The 18,081-nt window shown below is 33.6% G+C and overlaps 1 protein-coding gene across 5 annotated transcripts in view; it reads left to right on the top strand.

The window, feature by feature from the left end:
- Positions 1-18,081, top strand: part of INPP4B (inositol polyphosphate-4-phosphatase type II B) — a 910,680-nt gene that overhangs the window by 710,801 nt on the left and 181,798 nt on the right. For all 5 annotated transcript variants that reach the window (XM_074275067.1, XM_074275068.1, XM_074275070.1 and 2 more), the window contains one exon: positions 4,517-4,625. In XM_074275067.1, the coding sequence (XP_074131168.1) occupies positions 4,517-4,625 (109 nt within the window). The remainder of the gene's footprint in view (positions 1-4,516; positions 4,626-18,081) is intronic.

The raw sequence follows: 18,081 nt of genomic DNA, 5'->3' as shown, positions 1-18,081 counted from the left end.
CAATTAGTATGTACAATGTTTTCATTTTGTTAGCTTCTCTTTGCATCAGTTCATGAAAGTCTTCCGAGGTTTTTCTAAAAGTATCCTCATCATTTCTTAAAGCACAGTAGTCACAATCACATGTCACAATGAGTTCAGCTTTTCTCCATTGCTACCACCAAAGACTTACTATACATATTTTTATACATTTAAGTCCCTTTTTTCCCATCTATTGGGTATACAGACCTAGTAATGGTATTGCTAGATCAAAAGCTATGCATAGTTTTATGGGCACGATTCTTAATTGTTCTCTAGAATAGCTGGACCAGTTCACAAATCCACTAAGAATGCAGGAGTATCTTCCTCCTACTCCCACACCCCACATTCCCTCTAGCATTTGTAATTTTCTTTCTTTCTTTTTTTTTTTTTTGTCATGTTAGCTAATCTGAGAGCAGGTAGCTCAAAATGGCTCTGATTCACATTTCTTTAATCAATAGGCAATCATTTCTTATTGCCTGTAGCCTTCTTACACTCATTATTACATATCATTGTCTTTTGGCTCAATCAAAACTTTTACAGAAATTATCATATTCAAAAATCTGAACATTATAATATTGAAGGGTAATCATGTGTAGGTAGAAATAATTATATATAGTTGTGAACAGTGGGGTAATATTCTCCAAAAACTAGAATTTGTCATAGAATTTAATGGTCATCATAATTCAAGAAATAATTAAAAGGCATAATCAGAAAACAAGTTTTATAAAGATATAAGGAATTATATAAGATAAACAGTAAAGGGTTCCATTAAAGGAATGAAGATACCTTCTACTTTCCTCCTTCACAAAATGATAATCTAGTAATATAGAATAGGGGGGAAAAAACCAATGAACAAGCCCAAATACTTATTAATATTTTCATGATATCAAGAGAATGTGACAAGGAGCCCCCCAGCACAATGAAAAAATATCAAAAGGCAAATTAAGGGGAGGACACATATGGGAATATATGTGTGCATCATGATTTGATTTGCAACGTTAGGGTGAATATTCACACTAATGAGGATATATAATCTCTTAGAATATTTGTGTTTGCAGTATTTTATGCATGTGCAGTTATGGGAGACCTCCCCCTCTAAGGTAGGGGATATTTTGAGGATTGTGTATATGTGCCTGTCAGGAAGAAATTTTGAAGCCATAATTGTAGGAAAAAAAGTAATAACAGTAAGGAGTCCTATTCAAACAAGCAGATGGAATAGGTTCTTATTTCTGGAGATGAATGATAAGGGAAGATATATTATCCATCAGAGGAGATGAGGATGATGATGAAAATTAGGAAAGACCTTAAGTGAAAATCAGAAACCTAATATGTATAAACTTAAGGGAAAGAAAAGAGTAGGTTGGGACACTGTGGACGCTGTACCACTGGTGGAGTTGTTAACTGATTCAACCCTTTTGGATAGCAATTTTGAACTATGCACAAAGAGCTTCCTTGTGATATGTTCTGTGATCTATGTTCCAAAGATATTTTTAAAAGGAGAGAGAGAGAGAGAGAGAAAGAGAGAGAGAGAGAGAGAGAGAGAGAGAGAGAGAGAGAAGAGGAAGAGAGAGAGAGAAAGAGAGAGAGAGAGAGAGAGAGAGAGAGAGAGAGAGAGAGAGAGAGAGAGAGAGAGAGAGAGAGAGAGAGTGTGTGTGTATGTGTGTGTGTGTGTGTAAGGATCTAAAAGTACAAAGATATTTATAGCAGCTTTTTGTGCAGTGGCAAAGAATTCGAAATTAAATTGGGAAATGACTGAATAAGTTGTGGCATAGGATTTTGATGGAACACTATTGTGCTATAAGAAATGAGTGAGATCGTTTCAGAAAAACCTGGAAGACTTTTTGAACTGATGCAAAGTAAAATAAGCAGAATGAGGAAAACATTGCACACAGTAAAAGTAATACTGTATAATTTACAATGATCAATTCTTAATAACTTAGCAATACATTAGCTCTGCAGTGATCCAAGACTATTCCAAAGAATATATCCATCTCCAGAGAAAGAACTAATAGATATGGATTTAAGTACACTTAAACAAACAAGAAGAAAAACCATAAGAAAGTATGTTTGGCATGATTGCCATGTATAATTTATATCAAATTCTCGTTTTCTTAAGAGTAGAAAAAAGAAGAAAGGACAGAATTTGGAATTAATTATTTTATAAATGAATATTAAAATTATTTTTATATGTATTTGAAAAACCTAGAATTTTTTACTCAAAAAAATACTAGGGACTAAGGTTATGACACAGAATCATGGAGAATTCAGACAGAAGAATAGAAGAAGGAGAAAAAGAGATTTTTTTTTAAACGCATGAAGGAATAAAGTGACTATAAAGAGCTAAGTCATAGTACTTAAACAATAACAGGAAATTAAGATAACATCACAACTTGAATTTCCTCTACCATTTACAATGTGTATTAGCTTGCAGAAAATTATTCTCAAAACATTTTGGACCTTTTCACATTTTTACTTTTGTTGTGAACATAATTTTTAATTTTAAATTGTTACATTCAATCATAGAAGACCAGGCTAATATCAGTGGGACTATTTTGGTTCTCTTTGGATTGCTATATAACCAAATATGTTGTTTGGCCTCTCAGATTAATACCAATCACCTTTGGCTTTGTCCTCTTCTGTCCTGTGGCCTTCTTTGCAATACTGTCATACTCTGAGAGCAAGTGATTCAGGAGAAATTGAGTTATACTTGACAGGAGGTAGTGTGTCACTAGTGATTATAACAGATTGGGCCCTTGGAAATCAGAAGTTCAAGTGCTACTTAGTGGAACATAACAAAGAATCATCTGCACCCTCAAGCTTGAAGTCAAAATGCATTTCCTTCCAGTCTCACACTGTTAATTTCTGCATTCAATTGAATTGAGTATAGGAAATGCCTTAATTTTAGAGTGTATTTTTATCTTTAGAACATCATCATCTTTTTCAGCCTCCAAAGTTCACCCTTGTGAGAAAATTATTTTGAGTTTTGCCTTTGTTTTGGGGAGAATAATGTATTATAGGAGACTGCTTCTACTCCTATTTACATCATTAATTAGCAGATTGACTGCTAATAAATGCTCATAAATGTCCTCTGACTTGATAGTTAAATTGAACATTTATAAGACACCTGCTAGGTGTGAGATACTGTGTTGAATATTGGGCACATGCGGATAAACAAAACAAAATAAAACCAAAAAAGAGACACTGACTTTAGAGACCTAAAGTTTCAGTGGACTAATGTTTGGTCATGAGGACAGGACTCTGTAAGCAAACAGGGAGTTTATACCCAATTTCCTTCAGTTCCTAAAATTCTGCGATTCTATAAGTCCTTTTTTTTCTTTATCTTGAAATACAAAAATCCCTGAAACTTTGAAATGAGTAAACTTTTCTGGACAGACATCTTCTGTAAATGCATGAATGGATAGATTGATAATACTACTCTTTTTGGACTCTTGCTATCTGAGCTACCCAAACCTCTTGCCATAAAGTCATTTATTGTGGCGAGTCTTCAGCTGCCTCAGCATTGAAGAGGTATGCAGACATTCTGATACTCATCTGAGACTAATGAAATGATTTCTCCTCTCTCAGCAAATGAGATTTGAAGCATAGTCCATGCATCAACATTAAAATGCATTGATAATGGATCTGCCATGAAATCAGGCTCCTCAAGTGTCTTGCTTGTTTATAGCAGACCATTTGTGTAGCCTTCTTCCTTCAGGGCCTATTTTTTTTATCAGAATGAAAAATAGATGACAGGTTTGGGAGCCATATACCAAATGTTTATAAAAATAAATCACTTTCTAGATCAGGGGATTAAATGTCTGTGTGAATGTATTAGATATTGATGGTCTCTCTTCCCTCCCCTCTTACTCTCACCACACTCATTTCCCATTGTTAAAGCAATGACTTTTATTGGGAAAACATCCAGAACCATTTGGATTTCATTCTTCACTTCAGATAAGAAAATGTTCAAAAAATATTCAGATATTGTACATAATAGAGAATTTCAGGATACCTGGCCATAATCTACTACACAGAAGGAGTGATAACATTCTTCTCTCTGTGGACCCAGATGCATGAATTTTCAGCACTTTTTTCTTTAACTTTTTTTTTTAAAGATGGTTCATTATCATTGAATTGCAATGTGATTGCAAATTAGGCGACATAAGACTCACTAAAAGGAAATACACAAAAGACCAATTTACGTGGTGTCTCAGCAAGAAGGCAGAAGTAAAGGGGAGCATATTGTTCTGCACAGCAGCACATAATTAAGATGCAACTATAAATCAGGGAAATATTATAAGTTGTTTAGGTGGACAGGTGGTTGTGTGGGAAGATTGATTAGCTCTTTTTGCCCCCTTGAGACAGAAGTTCGTAGTCATTCCTAGTAAATTAAACAGCATAATTTCTCAGACTTCCCATGGTGTAGTTGTCACTGTACAGGCTACATGCCCTGATGTACGTGAGAGCCAATTCCAACTCTTGACCATTTCTATTCCAGATGCTTTATATGATGTCATCACAGTAGGTGCTCCAGCTGCACACTGTCAGGGATTTAAGAATGGTGGTCTTCGGAAGTTACTCGCTCGCTTTGAAATGGAAAGGAGAAAGTAAGTAAAACCTGGAAAAAAATTCCCTCAGGTAAATGTCTGGATATTACTTCTTAATTAATGGCTTTTGGTTTATATGTGTGTGATTTGAATCATAAACAAATTTCAAGTTCAGCCCCAGAATGACTCTGTCAGTGTGATATTTGTCCATGATACTTTCTCTCGATTTGGTGTTTTGGAATTGTTAGCTTCCTTTGGCCAAGTTTAGTCAAGATTAAGAAAGGGTCAATGGAATTCTGAAATGTGTTAGTGATATATAGTAATACTGGATTGTCAGAAACAGTGTGCCTGGGAGTTATATTACTTATAAAAGAAGTAGTAGAATGCTGATTGAGTGTTAATCATTATTGCATTATGGGAAGGTAATCAGATGAAACTAAGTTGATAAGATATTGTCATTTGTCCACATACTCAATGTAGCTTTAGGGAATCCCTGAGTAATACCCACAGATGTCACCAGTGACTTCTAATGCAACCCAAACAATTCATGACACTCAATAGCTCCAATACTCAGTTTTCCCCTTACTACACTAGAAATAATTCATGTTATTATTGACTCACAGGAATGTGGTGAGATTGAGTGAATCAACTTTTAATTCTTAAGAGAAAGACTTTGTACATGTGTTGTTGAAACAATTATGAATTTGTAGGAAGAAAAAAAGAGACTTTTAATTTCTTTTAAGCCTTTCCTTAAGAGGAAGCTCTTACACTGCTGGGTTCATCACTTTTATCTCCTAGTCTCCATGAGTTGCCCCCTTCTCCAGAAAGCTGATTAATTCTGCTATTTAGTTCTTCTCTCCAACAGCAAGCAGGATCATGGCCAGATCCATATAATTACTGATCGTTCCAAATTCTCTCCTGTGGAGATAATGTATATATAGTATAAATCTTAAACATCACTGTGTCAGCTATTATTATTAGCTAAAATCAGTAAAAGTTTTAGAAAGAGGACTCTTTTTTCACAGATAGGCTAACTATCATACTAGAAAGCCCAAAGGTGAGTCATAATTCTCTCATAATTTTGTATTGTCAAGATGTTCAGATTATGTGAGATTAAATTACCTGGTCCTCCAGGTCTAGATGTTAAAGAAGAATAGGTTTTTTAATAGGTGAGAGAGCAGTGATTGAGCTGTATGAGAAAAAAATGAACAGTCTTAGTTGTTTACATTTGAGATACCAAACAAATGTTTTCAGTCTGAGCAGGTAAGTATGGCTTCAGGTAACAGGGTAATAAATGACACTGTTGGTGTGTAATATGGATGACCTGGGTTAATATCCTACCTCAGACATGAGCTGACTAGTTAAGTCACTTAAACTATATCTCATTTACCTCCCCTGAAAAATGAACTTTATAGTTCCTAAGGTTCTTCCTTGCTCTAAATCAGACAAGGTATGAAGGCAAATAGCCAACTAATCACAAAATTATATTTGTGAGTGGGATAACCAAAGAATAAGGAGTAAAGCCTATAATTCCAAGATGTAGAACAGAGTGAAAACTTGATAAAAATTGATAAAACTTCTTAGAAGGCATGACCATGATTGAATATTGAAAGAAACTATAGGTATTTAAGTGCAATCTTCTCATGAATTTGACTGCCTTCATTTCTTGAATATAAATTAACAAATGATTATTTACATTCTACTAGAAAACATAGTAAAGCCAAACAATGATATTAAGTATGGTAAGAATTATAGCTAGTAGTTATATAATATTATAAAGTATAAAAAGCTTTTACATAACTTGCCCTACTTGATCTTATTTGCTGTAAGATATGGCTTCTGTGCTCAAGGAAATAAAAGCTTTTTGGGAAGACTATACATGTACAAGTATGACAAGGAAAAGTAGTCTTGTTCTGCTCTGTAAAAGGAGGCAGTTGCATTCAATTACTTTTAAGCTAATTTTCACTTCTTTTTTATAGCTTTTTTTTATTTACAAGGTATATGCATGGTAATTTTTCAGCATTGACAGTTGCCAAACCTTTTGTTCCAATTTTCCTCCTCCTTTCTCCCACCCCTCCCCCAGATGGCAGGTAGACCAATACATGTTAAATATGTTAAAGTATATGTTAAATACAATATATGTATACATGTCCATATTAACTTTCACTTCTAAAATTAAGATAGTTCTAAGAGACAAAGTAGTAACACCTCCATATGCATGTTTGTAAAACTTTAAAGGTTTTTAAAACTTCCTCATTTATTTATTTTAATACACATTGTTTTATGAATTATGTTGGGAGAGAAAAATCAGAGCAAAAGGGGGGAAAAAAACATGGGAGAGATAAACAGAAAAAAAGAAGTGAGCTTAGCCTGTGTTGATTTACATTGTCTCATTTATCTATCAATCCACTCATTCATTTGCTTGTTTATTTTTGAGGTTCTTTGAAAATACTTCATAGAGTTATCAGAGTGGAATAAAGTGTTGGCTGGATCCATTTATACAATTTCTAATGTTTCTGTTGGTGAATTTTTCATCTTTAATCTTGATATTTTGGCTCTAATCAAGTTGATTACATAAAAATGAAATAAATAAGGTATTTGGGTGATCATTTCCAGAGTTCTTCTAAAAAAATGTAGCTGGTTTTGGTTTTAATGATGTGTGTGTTAGGGGGGTGTTACTTAGTTCAGTGGAAAGGCTTTCAAATCAGAAGAATTAAGTTCAGATACTACTTGACCTACTTTGCCACTTTCCCATCTGAATGGCCTTTGTCTGAGTCTCACTTTACTTATGGTAAAACAAGGGGATTAGAGAAAATGACCACTAATATCCTTTCAAATCCTTAATCTGAAACACCATAATCCTATAATCCTCACATCTAAATAATGGTGTTTTCAATGCTTTTTAGCTCCTAAATCTCAGAAGATCTCTCTAGATAAGCTTTGGGGAAGGGCAGGAGGTGACTAACTTCAGATGTAGCACTAGCAGGAATAAAGTTTATTGTCCTGATGGTAAGACCCTTGATCCAAAGACTTCAACTGATATTACTTCAGTATTTCAAGGATTGGTATGGCTGTTTTGTTTGCCAGTGAGGTTTATAATGTCACTATGCTATTTCCATTAAATGCTGTTGTCACTGAAATATCCATCCTGCTGCACCCAACCTGGATGTGAGCCTCTCCAGATTTAGCTAGACTTGGTACTCAGATGACAAGTCCCTTCCATCAAGAATTTGTTTTCAAAACTTTTCTAGCTTGGTATCCCTTGCAGAGTTTCTATTGGCTCAGCCTAGTCTAGCCAGGATATTTATATTATTATTATTATTATTATTATTATTATTATTATTATTATTATTATTATTATTATTATTATTATTATTATTATGTCAAGGTGGAAAATCAAAGGGGAAAAAATACTGATATTTCTTGACAAAAGTCATTATCAAGCACGTAATGTGTATTCAGTAAAACTGAATAAAGAAAAAAAAATGGCAGTGAATTTAGTATATGGATTTAATACAGCAAAATACCATTAGGAAGGGGAGGGAAACTTTTTCCTAATTTATCCTCTGCCATATAAGGAGAAAGGGGTGTAAATGCTTCCCCCTGGGTCTTTGGAAATGCTTAAGTATACTTGTCAATAACAACAATAATAACAATAATATTTCTATCATGCTTTTTGTAAAATACTTTACAAACATTATCTCATTTTATCCTCAGAAAACCCAGTGAGGTAGGTTTCTATTATTGTCCCTATTTTACAGAAGAGAAAAATGTGATTTGCTGAAGGTCCCTGAGCTGACATCTGGATTTTCCTGAATCCAGGTTTAGGGCTCGATCTGCTGCTATCTGTACCAGGTTTCACTTCCATCAACTTTGCACCAAAGTTCATTCCAGACCTTTTTTTTTTTTTTTTCCCATAAGAAGGAAGGAGTGACTATCTCATTTGGGCAATACAGGGGGATGATTTTAGACTGAAGCAGTATGAAATAGTAGACAGAGCCTATTATCTGAACCTAGAAGATGTAGGGTTAAGTCAAGCTTCTGACATAATAGCTATGTGAGCCTAGGCAAATAAGAACATCTTCTTGAATGCACCAAGCAAGTTTCTAAGACATTTAGTTGCAGAGAAAGCATGAATTTGCACTGGTACACAGTTCCTCTTCATTTCCTTATAAGTTCCTCATATCTGTGCATTCGGAGGATCCTATCCTTCAACCACCAAAATGACTATGTTCTGAAATGTATTCTTTAAAATCTGAATGTATATGTGAACGTTACAACCAGACAAAATTGCAATCCATCTATACCTTCTATCCTATGAAGTTCTTGAATCTATCCTCTTATTAGAGTAGGAGGATAATGGAAGTATTATTATTATTCCCATTTCACAGATAAAGAAATAGAGACAGAGTGAAAGTAAAAGATTTGCCCATGATCATAAAGTTAAGTTAATAATTGAAATAGAATTTGTGACCATCTCCTAGGTCCATTTCCAGATCCCTAGACTTTATTACCCGCTGCTTTTCATCTCAAAATCTACACTTGGTAGATGTGTGAGTTGAAACAGGTAAGAAAACTGATGGGGAAAAATTGGGGATCTAGATATATTGGGGATTTTGTGAGATTATTTTCTAGACTATTTCTACATGCTACCAAAATGTCTACAAAATGTTCTGAAGAACTTTAAATGAAAAAAAAAAAAAGAAAGAAAGAAAATAACATGACATAAACCCCCTAGAAAAGGCATCTTTTGGTGGAAGTGCAGATACTAGACTTAAAGTTAGTAGGGATTTTTAAAGATCATATAGTCCAAACCTATAGAGATAAAGCAAAAAGAACAACAGAAAAGTTCAGTGAAATGCTCACTCTTTTATAGGAGTGGATTTGTACTGGGTAATTGGACTCCAAATCTGCCTCTCCTTCTATAGAAGGAAACATATTAAAAGTTCAAAGAACTTAGATCGGCACTATTCCTGGGCTCAGGTACAATGTCAAGCAGATACTAAAATAAAACACACCTCAGCAAGTTTAATTTTATAATCCTGACACTTCTCTGAGATAATTAGCAGACTAATTAAAACATAGTTGACCCCAAATACTTAAGGTCTTAAAGCTTATATTCTCAGCAGCACCAGGGATCTGTTTTGTCAGATCCTTAGAGATGTCTTCAAAGATAGTTGATAGTATACAACTTTCTCCCTCAAGATACAAGTTATGTCACTATGTGCAGACATACACATAAATAATCCCAACTCTGGAACCTATAATTGCTAGCTTCGCTTGTTTTTTATTTAGCTGGGCACCACAAATTCAATTTTAGTAGAACCTATACTGGACTAGGATGATGGCCTGGATGAATATTCCATTCATTAAAATAAAAGATATGTGAAAAGTAGGAGCCTTGGGCAAGGAGATGGGAGCATTTGCATATATATATATATATATATATATATATATATATATATATATATATATATATATATATATATATATATATATATATATATATAATATATAATTATATATTATATATATATATGTGTGTGTGTGTGTGTGTGTGTGTATTTTTTTTTCCCAGCACCTCTCTTTTCAGAATTTTAACTTATGACCTTTGCAGCACCTAGATCAATTAAGAACTCCCAATAAATATTCCTAATATAAAATACCTGCTCTCTGTGATAGACTCACCTAGATCAGGGCTTCTTAAATTTTTTCCGCTTGTGATTCCTTTTTACCTGAGAAATTTTTACATGGCTCCTGATACCTAAGTATATAAAATAGCTATACAAATCAAACATTTGCTGATAATAAATCATAATTTTATGACTCCCACATTCACTTATGTCACAAACCACAATTTAAGAAGTTGGGATTTAAACAAATACATTGACAAATTGTTATTGGCTGTTTATGGTCATTAATTCCTGAAAAGTGAATTAAATCTAAAGGGGAAAAAAGAAAAAGAAAAAAGGAAATAATATTGTAGAATAATGAACGGCAGTTTGACTTTATACAATAATGATGTGGTATATTTTAACATATTTAATGTATTGGACTACCTGACACCTTGGGGGGAGGGGAAAATTTGGAAGGGTTGTTGTTGAAAAATTACCCATGCATATGTTTTGTAAATAAAAAAAGCTTTAATTAAAAAAATAATGTGGATCTAAGAACATAATCTGTTCTTAGGAAGTTTCTGGGAAAAGAAAGGATAAATCAAAAAAGCCTTGCACTTTGAAAAGCTGATGGAGACATGCTCCAAAAAGAAGATATTGTAAATGAGAAAATGCCTTACCATTGTGAAGTGTTCAAGAAAGATATAGCTTCAGTCTCTCTGTAATAAGAAAGGGCTTTGTTTGATTTGAAAGAAAAAAAAATTTACCTTGGGAGGAAAGAAAGAAAACCAAAGTGATGTTCTTTCCCACATTGTGTCAGGCTTTGAGAAATTCTTGATTGGAGTTCTTGGAAGATTTAAGTCCCTATGGTCAGTGTGAGAGCTATTGCTTTAAGAGCAGTGCTTAGTTCAATTCCTGGTACATAGTAGGTGCTTAATAAATGTTTATATATTATTTTATGTTAAAATGTTAATTTGGGGCTGGTAAGCATCTAACATGTTATTAACAGAGCTGGTGGAAATTTGCCTTCTTCTGGGGCAGATAGTTCCTCTCCATAGCTTCTCAGGCTGTGACTCTTTCCCGAGTCTTCCCATTATCTCTGTTATAGAGGATGTAGCTAAATTCTTCAGGATTCCCTCTGGTTCTTAAAATATCTTAAGTCCTGAAAATGTACTTCTAGTTTTTTGTTTCATTCTTGAAATACACCCAGACTCCTTTTCTTTTCACATATGACCCATTGATATCTGATCTATCCTGTCATTCAGATCTTGCATGTTACATTTTGTTTCTCTCACCATCCAAAGATTTTTGCATTGCTTTTGGATTAAATTCAACAGGATGTAATGGATAAAAAACAAAACAAAACAAAAACAAAAAAAAAACTGGACTTGGAATGAAGAGACCTGCACCACAGACCCAACCATCTCTAACTAGCTTTGTGACTCTATGTTAGATCACTTAACTTTTTGAATCCTCAGCTTCTCCATCTATGAACATAAGGAAGTAGAACTTTTTTGTGTGTTATTGTGATGAAGAGGCTTTGCAAACCTGTGCTATCTAAATTTTAGTTAAGTTATTCTGAGATAATATAATTCATCCAGAAAAAAAATAGATGTTAAACATTGGCTTCTGCAGTAGGAGATGTTTGGAATCATTGAAATTTTTTTTCTTTGTTTTTGAAATTTTTTAAATACAGTCTTCTGTTAGATACCCTTCTCTGATATGGAAACCAGCATAGGATCTCTATGCAATCCTTGCTGCAGAAACATATCAACAAACAAAAAAGTTTATAATTTTAGTGTGACAGATTCGGAAGAATTTTCAGAAACTAACTGCTTGAAACAAATAAATAAGACTCTATGATCAGGGATCCATGATTTGTCTAACTTATCTGGATCAACAAGTTTTTGTTTAAAGACTTTTAGAGAGTGAGAACTTTCTCCTTCCTAAAGTAGTTCATTCCACCTGGGGAAAACTTCAAGTGTTCAGAATTGGTGTCTCTGTAACTTCCACTCATCATTCCTTGTTCTGCTTTCTTCTCTCAAGCATAATATCTAGTCCCCCTTGTAACTGAGAGCTCTTCAAATACTTTATGAGAATCATCATGTCCCTCCTCTGGCTGATACATTGTAATCTTGATGTCTGGCTCATAAGGTTACTTTTCTCTGGGGATATCTCCTTACCTTATCAATTTCTATCCTAAAATGAGCATAGTGGTCTAGCCATGGTCTGATTGGGGCAGACTCTATTGGGACCACCACTTCCTTATTTCTGGATAGTAGGCTTTTTAATGCAGCTCAATTTCTCATCTTTTAAATATATATATATATATATATATATATATATATATATATATATATATATATATATATATATATATATATATACACACACACACACACACACACATATATATATATATATATATATATTAGAATACTAAGCTTATGTTGAGCTTGCAGCCCCTAAAATCTCCATGTCTGTGTCATTCCAATTCTAAATCTCTTGTCATTTGCTGCTATGATGATCTTAAGTTCTACTATTCAACCAGTCCTGAATCACACTAATTATGCTATAACGCTCTATCTTTTCCCATAAAAATAGCATGAGGGATATCACTCATTTTCAGCTGTATTTGATTCTTCATGATCATTTTTAGGGTTTTCTTGGCAGAAATACTAGAGAGGTCTGCCATTTCCATCCCCAGCTTTTTTGCAAATGAGGAACTGAAGTAAACAGGGTAGCGTGACTTACCTGGGGTCACACAGTAAGGAAAGCAAAATTTGAACTCAGGCTTTAATGACTTTATCCACTGTGATATCTAGCTGAATCAAGAGACTTTATCACATTCCCTTCTCTTTATCTATACCATTCCCCTAATTTACAAGTTTATATGTTTTGTAAAATAATGAAATGACATTTCTCTGGAAAGCCCTTTATTGGATAAAGCCATGAAGAGGCTTAGCAATCACTACTTCCTTTTCTAGATGTTCATTAATTCACTAGTTTTCTCTTTAGTGTAATGTCTTCTATGTTTATATAATCACAAAATTAGTCAAGTCACCCATAATGTTATAGATATATCATACAATAGTAGAATTTTCTTCCATTGTACATCCAAAGGTTAAAAAAAATTCATGTAACACATAGTCATCTTGGACTGAAATTCTCTTGATGAACATAAAACAAAAATCTCCCCATTAAGTACATCCCCATTAAAATTGTGGTTTTTCAGGTGTGTCCAAATCTTCATGACTCCTTTTGGGGTTTCTTAGTAAAGATTATGGAGTGATGTGTCATTTCCTTCTCCAGCTCATTTTACAGATAAGGTAAACAGGAAAAATGTGACTTTCCCAGGACTATTCCCAGGATAATAAGTGTCTGAGGTCAGATTTGAAGTCAGGGTGATAAGTCTTCTTGACTTCAGACTGAACATTCTATCTATTATGCTACTTACCTGTCCTCATGAAAATAATTGTAATCAAATTCCAATATCTATTACACAGGATAAGGATCTGAAAAACAATTAGGCAGAATGCATTTAATCCCTCTAACAATGTATACTTTTAATAATCCACAATTTCTATGGTGGGCATGGGAAGGATGGGAAAAAAAGTGAGAAAACTGGGACTGTATCTACAATTTCTTTCCTGTAGAGAGCTCCCAGGGAGGAACTTTATCTGCTAGTTCAGGTCAGCACCTTCTCTGTAACTTAGTCTTAGAAAGTTGGCTAGAGAACTAAGAGGTGAAGTAATTTGTTGAGGGTCACACAATGAACATGTCAGAGACAACTCAAATGGAAATCTTCTAGCTCTGGAATCATCTCTCTATCCCCTAAGCCTGACTGAATTGTCTCTTAAAACTTAGAAAATAGGTTTCAGAATTAAGAAATGAAGAATGTCTCTCCCCCAGATTATAGACTACACATAAGCCTCACATCTCTGCTATTAATACTTTTTTAAAGAAGAAAAGACAAATAGTTGCTAAGAGCCCCGAAAAAGTAATTGATGATATCTTACCAGAAAAGGAATAGCCACTTCAAAATGTGGCAGTTTTTCACAAATTAAATGTTTATAGCCTTTACCATTGACTTGAGAACAAAGATAAAAATGCAAAATTAATACAATGCAAATCAATGCAAAAGTAAATAAATAGAAACATGAATTTAGCACTTTGAATCAAAACTCCAAACTTATTTATTTATCTGTGATCTGGGACTAGGAAAGGGATAAAAGAACAGACACTAACATGAATTAGAACTATTTTTAAACACAAGTTTCATTCTTAAAACTCAGTCACTATTATAAAAAGTCCTAAGTAACCTAAAAACCTCCTCAGCTAATAAAAATGTAATCTTGTGAAGAGGACCCAAGGACACCACTTCTTTAGAAAATTATGAGTGCCATCCTCACATGAAATAATCAGAAAGAGTAGAGGAAAAACTCAGATGCAAAATAAAAAAAATCTTGGCACAAATTTCAGTCAAGTAAACAAATATCTATCAAGTGCCTACTATGTGCTAGACACAATGGTAAGTCCTAGGAAATATAAAGGCAAAAGATAATCTATTCCCTTAAGGGATTTATATTTAATAGGGAAGAAACCAACTATATATGTAAACAAAATATATATGTGAAAAATTGCATATAATACTAGAGGAAAAGAACAGACATTAAGTATGACCAGAAAAGCTTGCTTGCAGAAGATGGAATATTAGCTGAGATTTGAAAGAAGTCAATGTAGGCAGGAAGCAATGAGTTCTAGTTCCAGTGAATACATATGGAATCAGGGAATAAAATTTCATATGGGAGCAAGAAGAAGGAATAATTGGGTCACAGAGAATGTATGTGTGTGGGATGGGGATGGCTAAGAAGGTGTAAGAAAATGGGAAAGGTAAGAAGCAAAATTATGAAGGATTTTAAAAATCAAAAAAGAGGATTCTCTTTTTTTATTATGTAGGTAATGGGAGTCATTGAAGTTTATTGAATATAGGGAGAACATGACCAAATTTGCCCTTAAGGAGAATGACTTTGATAACTGAATGGAGTGAAGAGAGGCTTGAGTCAAGGAAACCAGATAGGAAGTTATTGGAATATTTCAGCATGAGATAATGAGAATCTGTTCCCAAGGTTGTAGAGCAATATAGGGAGAAAAGAGGGGGCATGTACTAGAGAAATTCAGAACTGGATAGAAAATTGGAGGGGACAGAGTCGGGAATAGTGCCCAAGTTTTGAGCTTTGATGACTGGGATTGTGATAGGATCCTTTGATAGCAATAGTAAAGTTAGGAAGGAGATTAAGTTTGAGAAAAGATAAAACCAGATTATTCTGAGAGCAAATGAGGTTGTAACTATAAGGTAGAAAACTATGGAAAACAATTGGTAAGAATCTGTCAACATTCTATTGTGAATTATTTGTTTGTCAGTTGCATAGAAGTGTAGAAGATAGAGCATTGATTAGGAAGACTAGAATTTGAATCACTCTCCATACCTTCAGACCCTGACCACATTTTTCTCAACCATAAAATAAGAAGGTTCTACTGTATGTCACCTTCAGGTTCTGTATCTGTGATCCTTTGACAGTAGATCTATCACATTTGGATTATAAAACACAGTCTTTAATTTGAAGAATGAATTAGAAATGGCATTGAAGGAAAAGGACAGAGTTGGGAAAAGGAAGGTCCTCATCACCAAAATTCAGAAGATATAATGGGGCCAAATCTAAAAGAATTGAATAATTGAGGGGGAAAAATTACAGACATTATTATTTAAAAAAAAAAATAGTGGAAATCAGTAAGTACCTATCCTTGTCTACTTTTTCTTTCTCCCAAAAATCATTTTAAAATAATGTTTGTGGTGTGGGCATTCTTGATGAAAAGCTGGATTTATTAAATTGTATATAGTAGCTGACCACATCCTTACAGTCATCCATTAGACTGAAAGTTACAGTATTAGTATAGAGACCATTTGTGCTTTTTATTTATTGTTTTAAAAAAGCACTTAATTCTTTAAGGAAAACACATAAAGCTTTTCTAAAATGAAGTGTGCCCTATACATACCTTTTTGATTCTATAATGTTTGTCTACAGATCCAACATACATAATCTTGTTTGAAAATGTTTTAGGTTTTATTATAAAGTGAAATCTAAGGCAGGGGAGACACATATTTTGCCAGTATCTAACATAGAGGCAAAATGGAAGAGGAATTCCATAAATAAGGTTAAGTCTTCTGAGGCTTTCTTAAGCTTGCATTTATCAAAATGTTTACATGTTATATGAATCGATAGCATAAAGCTGAAGAGCACTTGTTCAAATTTCTTTTTTAGTTTGTTTTTGTTTTACATTTTACCAATTTTATTTTGTTTACTGCATTTTATGAATTATTTTGTGGCTATTGTTTAAGTATCAGAATTAATGTTTTACTATGAATAATTGTATAAGTGTATTTACAGTGATTTCTAATGATCGATTGTAATTTTGTGGTGGCAGGAAGTTGAGGATTGTCTATAATTTTAATTCTCATCAGCAACCTTATAAGGAAATACTCTTAGCTCCATTTTGTAAATAAGGAAACTGAAATTTAATGACTAGCCCAAGATGTCATAACTGAGGCAAAATTTGAACTTAGTTCTTCCTGATATTAATTCCAAAGTTCGATGTACTTTGCTAAGACCAGTTCTTGCTATAAGTTTTCTTATGATATTCTATTTTGTGCTTCTTTGTTTCTCTGTTTCTCATTTTTCCTCCTAGATTAAGTGTTTCTTAAAGACAAGAATCATGTCTCATTTATTTTAGTATCAAATTTAGTGTTTTCCCCTCAGTATTCTACAGGAAAGCTCCTTGTATTGGCTCTCTGGGCAATGAAAACAAGCCTAGATGGTTTCATATTCAATTAGATCCAATCAACTATCAGCATCTTCCTTCTTCAAAGCAGCTTAAGCTTTTTGAGAGAAAAATATTCTTTAAGATACTTTTCTTTGGGATACTCTTCACTAAAGAGGATACTGTATGGTTTGACCATCTTTTCCAGTAACAAAGTGATGTGGAGCCTGTTTTTTCCCCCTTTTTTTCTTATCAAACCTAAGATGGAAGTAGAGATGAACAAACAGTTCTAAGAGTTTTCATTTATCATTTAATGGCACTAAAGGTCAAACAATTGGTTTCAACTCTTAGATTTCTAGTATTCATAATCAGACTTTGTTCATTTAACAGGATTCTGCAGTATACTAATTGATACCTATTTATCAGTTAACTTGCTTTCCTTCAAACTGCCATCTCATGTTTAATTTTCTAAATTAGATGTAAAATTTTTACTTAGATCCCAGACCTAATTATACAGACAGTTAAAAACCAAGGATATCAAGAATGTCTATTGTTTGAACAGTCGTATATTTTGATCGATAGCCCAAAGAGCTGGTCCATCATAGACAGAGTCAATCAACCTAGGAATTAAATAAGAAAAATGCAGTGACTGGACTATATTTGGGAAATGCATAGTGCTTTCATTGACCCCACTAAGTTTCTCCCAGAGTCAAAAGCTCATGTTAATGTTGATATTATTCCAGAACTATATGGCTGTACATCATGCACTACTACAATATCTAAGTAATCAAGAATGTAGGTCATCCAAAGGGCAATGGGGAACATAAATAGGTTTCCAGATACTTTGGATAATGAATTGTGCACAGAAAAAGGATAACATCAAAGAGATGTATGACTAGAAAAGTAGATAAGTCAATCATACAGAGAGGACAAAGAATGGATAAGCCTGGTTAATGCATTGAAACCATGTATAAAGTGAGAAAAGCAAGAAGACAATATTTAGGATATTATATATGCATATTTGTTAATGATTTTAGAGGAAATGAACAAGAATAATATTGGAGAGAAGTTAGGCATGAGTT

This window comes from Sminthopsis crassicaudata, chromosome 6 (assembly GCF_048593235.1).
Source record: "Sminthopsis crassicaudata isolate SCR6 chromosome 6, ASM4859323v1, whole genome shotgun sequence".
In the NCBI taxonomy this organism is placed as follows: Eukaryota; Metazoa; Chordata; class Mammalia; order Dasyuromorphia; family Dasyuridae; genus Sminthopsis; species Sminthopsis crassicaudata.
Note: the sequence above shows the minus strand (reverse complement) of the source record. Positions and strands in the feature narration are given on the sequence as shown.